Source organism: Dreissena polymorpha, chromosome 1 (assembly GCF_020536995.1).
Source record: "Dreissena polymorpha isolate Duluth1 chromosome 1, UMN_Dpol_1.0, whole genome shotgun sequence".
Lineage (NCBI taxonomy): Eukaryota > Metazoa > Mollusca > Bivalvia > Myida > Dreissenidae > Dreissena > Dreissena polymorpha.
Genome location: NC_068355.1, coordinates 206,174,725 through 206,178,807, shown reverse-complemented (window position 1 = coordinate 206,178,807; position 4,083 = coordinate 206,174,725). Strand labels below are relative to the sequence as shown.

Below are 4,083 nucleotides of genomic sequence, written 5' to 3'. Positions count from 1 at the left end.
TGTGTGCGCATGGGGTTAGGGTCTTGGTGTGTTGTAGGCAGATCCGAATGTTGGGTCTAGGAGTGTGCGCATGGGGTTAGGGTCTTCTGATCACAAAATGTGGTCAAGGATGTTGCTGGTAGATCCGAATGTTGGGTCTAAGAGTGTGTTGTGGTGGATACAGATCCGAATGTTGGGTCTAAGAGTGTGTTGTGGTGGATACAGATCCGAATGTTGGGTCTAAAATTGTGTTGTGGTGGATACGGATCCAAATGTTCGGTCCTGGAGTAGTCGCATGTCTTGGCAAGGTCAGAGGAGGACTATAAAATGGGGAGGAATGTGGTGAAATGGCCAAACCGTTACCAGACCGTTCCGATCGCTGGCCATGTCTGACGCAAAGAACGCCGGGATCGAGTGTGTGTATCCTGCTGAAAACTGAAGAAGTTGTGTTAATCGTTATTGTTACTTTTCATCTGTAAATATCTTATCTACGCACCACTCCGAGATGTCATCCACATCGACTGATGTGGAAAGGTAATCTTGGTTTACCATTATTTCACTACAGCTGCCTCGATCTCGATCATGCATATTATTTGTGACCGGATCGACTTTCTCCCGATTTGTTTAGTGGTTTATAACCCGTACTTATTATTTTAACTTGATATTTTTGTGAGTGTGGTCACGTGATCAAATCGGAGGGAATAGCTGGCAGCCATTTGTCTGTTATCTAAAAAAACGATTTCAAGTTCACTCTAGTGGTCAGTATTGGTTCTAGTGTTTGTATTTTATTGTATGTAATTAAAAACGGTTGCAATGCATTGTTTTCTTTGTATTTCGTTTGAGGTTTGAACCATAGGTAAGGCGCTCGATGTCAATAACATTTTTTTTTTAATTTATTGATTGTTTTAGTTATAATGCATATGCTATTGCCTTGTTAAGTCGTGGGTAATTGTGTATAAATCGGTAAAATATTTTATTAACTAAAGAGTTCAAATCAATTAAGATTTAATTTCACAAGTATAATCCTTTGTTAATCAATTTGGATACTTTTCGCTGATTTAAACGAATACAAAAACTTCTAACTATTTGTTTTGTTTACATCATGTCAAGCGGCCATCTTGGAAATACGTTCTCATTGAGTCGTGGATTCTGATTGGCTGTTGTATGTAAGCAAATATGTCATGCTGTAAACACACTAATGCAATATAAACTGCAGGTTACATTCTTTATTGAATGTAATATGCAATACAAGTAAGTGTTTTATTGTGTGTGTGTGTGTGTGTGTTTTATAACTTATTTATTTCAAACAATAATCATAAAATTTTAATGAAATACATATGCAATTTTATTTTCTATAACAATAAATAATTTAAATGACAAACAAATTATTTGATCAATAATTAAGAATTAAAACAGTAATTGCAAAATATCTTCACAATTGATTTTATTGACAAATATGCAAAAGTCATTGTTGTGCATAAACTTAATAATTACTTGTTAGTCACTTACTATTAACACAACAACAAGAACAATTATAAACATTACATACTGATGCAATGAAATTAACTGATCCATAACAATTTAATAAAAATACTATTTAAACAACCTAACAGATGAAGTAACTGTCAATAGATTTAACACTCTCTTTCAGCACAATGCGGACAGAAGAAATCAGATAGCCGGCGCACTACTCTGATCTGTGAACAAAATCGCAGATGGCACCAATGACCACACGCTGTGCACTGGGCCCATTTGACGATCACAAGTTCATCACACTGATCCAATCCTGGCGGTGAAAACTTCTTGCATATACAACAGTTGTTAGCTGGATCTTCGTCTTCAATTTCGCTTTCAATGTCAGAGTCCACGATATTACCTTTGCTTGTGCTTGGTTGGGGTGATTTGTGCAAATTTTGTTTTGATCTATTTGTTTTTTCTTTTGTGTTATTTTCTTCTCTCTGTTGTTGGTATTCTAGCAGCTGAAAGTATGTAGAGTCTTCTGAAATGGCCTTTCCACCCATTTTTGGTTTCTTCTTTTTGTCCTGTGTCTTACTTTTATTAGCTTTTGGTTTTTCAAGTTTGGCTTTTGGAGCTGTTTCCATTAACTTTTCATCTAGGAGCTCTTTCATGGTCCTAATTGGCAATTCTGGAATGATTTTGGGGAATGATTTAGACGGCACTATTATTTCTGCTGGAACTTTTGTCGGATCAAATGGCAATATGCCAGCTTTCCGGAATCCAGACTCGATTGTTGCTGGTGTCATGGATTTTAAGTAAGCCTTCCCGGACAAGTCAGCTATGTCATATTTTGTAATGACTCTTCCCCTCTGTTTAGCCATGTATAGATGGCATTCATTGTGGAAAATAGACTTGAACGGCCCAAAACATGTAATGTCCAATGGTTGGAGGGCATGAGAACTGTGTGGGGGTAGCACAAACAGTATGACATTGTGCTCTCTTGCCCAGTTGACTATGTCAATGGAGACATGTGAAGCATGGTCATCATATATGAGCAGTATAGGTTGGGAAATGTCACCTGATCCTCGTTGAACAAATTTCAGAAAGTGTTCTTCAAGGTACTTCATCAATACCTCACCGTTTACCCATCCAGAATCCGACATGGCGTAGTTGGCACCAACTGCTGCATTTTTCAATAGGTCATCGTTTGTCCGTTTTCCCTTGAACACATAGAAAGGGGGTAGTGCTGTTCCGGCCGCATTTACGCACGCTATAATGGTTGTGGTGCCTGTATTCGGAGAGGTGACAGCTTGAGTTTTGCTTGACGAAACTCCTGTGATAATCTTTGATGGTCGATGCTCTGGCTGAATGCCAGTCTCATCCAGATTATAAATTAGATGTGGCTTACACTTCAGGGAGTACTTGATAAGAATAGCATCCAAATCCATGAAGTAGCTGTCAATATTCTCCTGTGTGACAGCGGCTTCTCTTGTTGATGAAAGACCCCTTGGTTTAATGACTTTCAGCCTGTGTGTCCATCGTCTCAAGAAGGCATAATACCAGTTGTTGCTTAGTTTGGAGTCAGTTAAACGTCTACCCAGTTTCACAGCCAAATCACCTGCAAGAATGTTCAACTGAGAGCGATTAATGCCATACCCAACCTGGGCCAACCATTCCAGATGGCTAACAAGCAGTTCTTCTTCTTCATGGGTGAATAATGAATCTTTTCCCCACCTTGAGCTGATCTTGACTTTGTTCAACACTCTGTCCCTCAGTGTTTGTTTTGGCACACCATACATGATTGCTGCTCTATCAACTGGCAAATGGTCATCTTTCACTGCCTTGTATGTACTCATCATCATTTCCCTAGAATATGCCTTGCATTTCATCAGTCTGATAGGTTGTTTCTGAAAAATAAAAACAAAAATGTGTTTCATTGGAATTCTCAAAGTGAACCCATTGTTTCTTAATTGATTTTAACAATTCAATTAAGGAACAATTGGTTGAGTGTGACCTAAACTTTAGTGTGTTTACAGCAAGTGCTTCGCGCATGCGCAGACCGTCATTTTTGTAAAAATGTCAACAGACGATGTAACATGGGAAATACTCATAAATAGGGGATTTTGTGTTACTTAGAAACAATATAAGGGTAGAAATAGTGTTTATTTGTGTATAAAAATGCATCGGGTTATGGTTAATTGAATTATTTACCTGTTTTTGACGCATTTTCGATCTGTAAAATGAACGCCGATTCTATCAAACTTTTTACCGGAACGAACTGCAGCGCCTGCGAACGTTCTTTCAAGTGATTTCACGCGATCTCTATAACCACGACACAAAGGGAACCCACGACTCAATGAGAACAAGCCATACACATCTTCTACTTCTACTCGATACTTCCTACAGTCAATTACTGACTATGACAGGAAGGCGTCTGTCGGGGGACAGTTCATTGTTATTGTTTTGATTCCCGATTTTCGCGCATGCGCAATGCACTGGTAGTCAAAAAGCATTGCTTACAGCTTAGTCAGCTAACGCAAAGCATATGGATAACGAGACTTGTTTAGTCAATACATCGAAAAGAAACTAAAAAAACAACACCTAAATAATATTTAAAAAATATAATGTTCATTGCCAAAAGAATGC

General features: G+C 38.3%; 1 protein-coding gene across 1 annotated transcript; it reads right to left on the bottom strand.

The window, feature by feature from the left end:
* Nucleotides 1–1,613: 1,613 nt before the first annotated feature.
* On the bottom strand, nt 1,614–3,299 carry LOC127866024 (uncharacterized). Its single transcript, XM_052406263.1, has one exon. The coding sequence runs from the start codon at nt 3,297–3,299 to the stop codon at nt 1,614–1,616; it is 1,686 nt and encodes a 561-aa protein (XP_052262223.1).
* Between the last annotated feature and the right edge of the window lie 784 nt (nt 3,300–4,083).

What these genes read in the sequence shown, in the direction of transcription:
- LOC127866024 (XM_052406263.1), bottom strand. Translation starts at nt 3,299, where the DNA reads ATGATGATGAGTACATACAAGGCAGTGAAAGATGACCATTTGCCAGTT.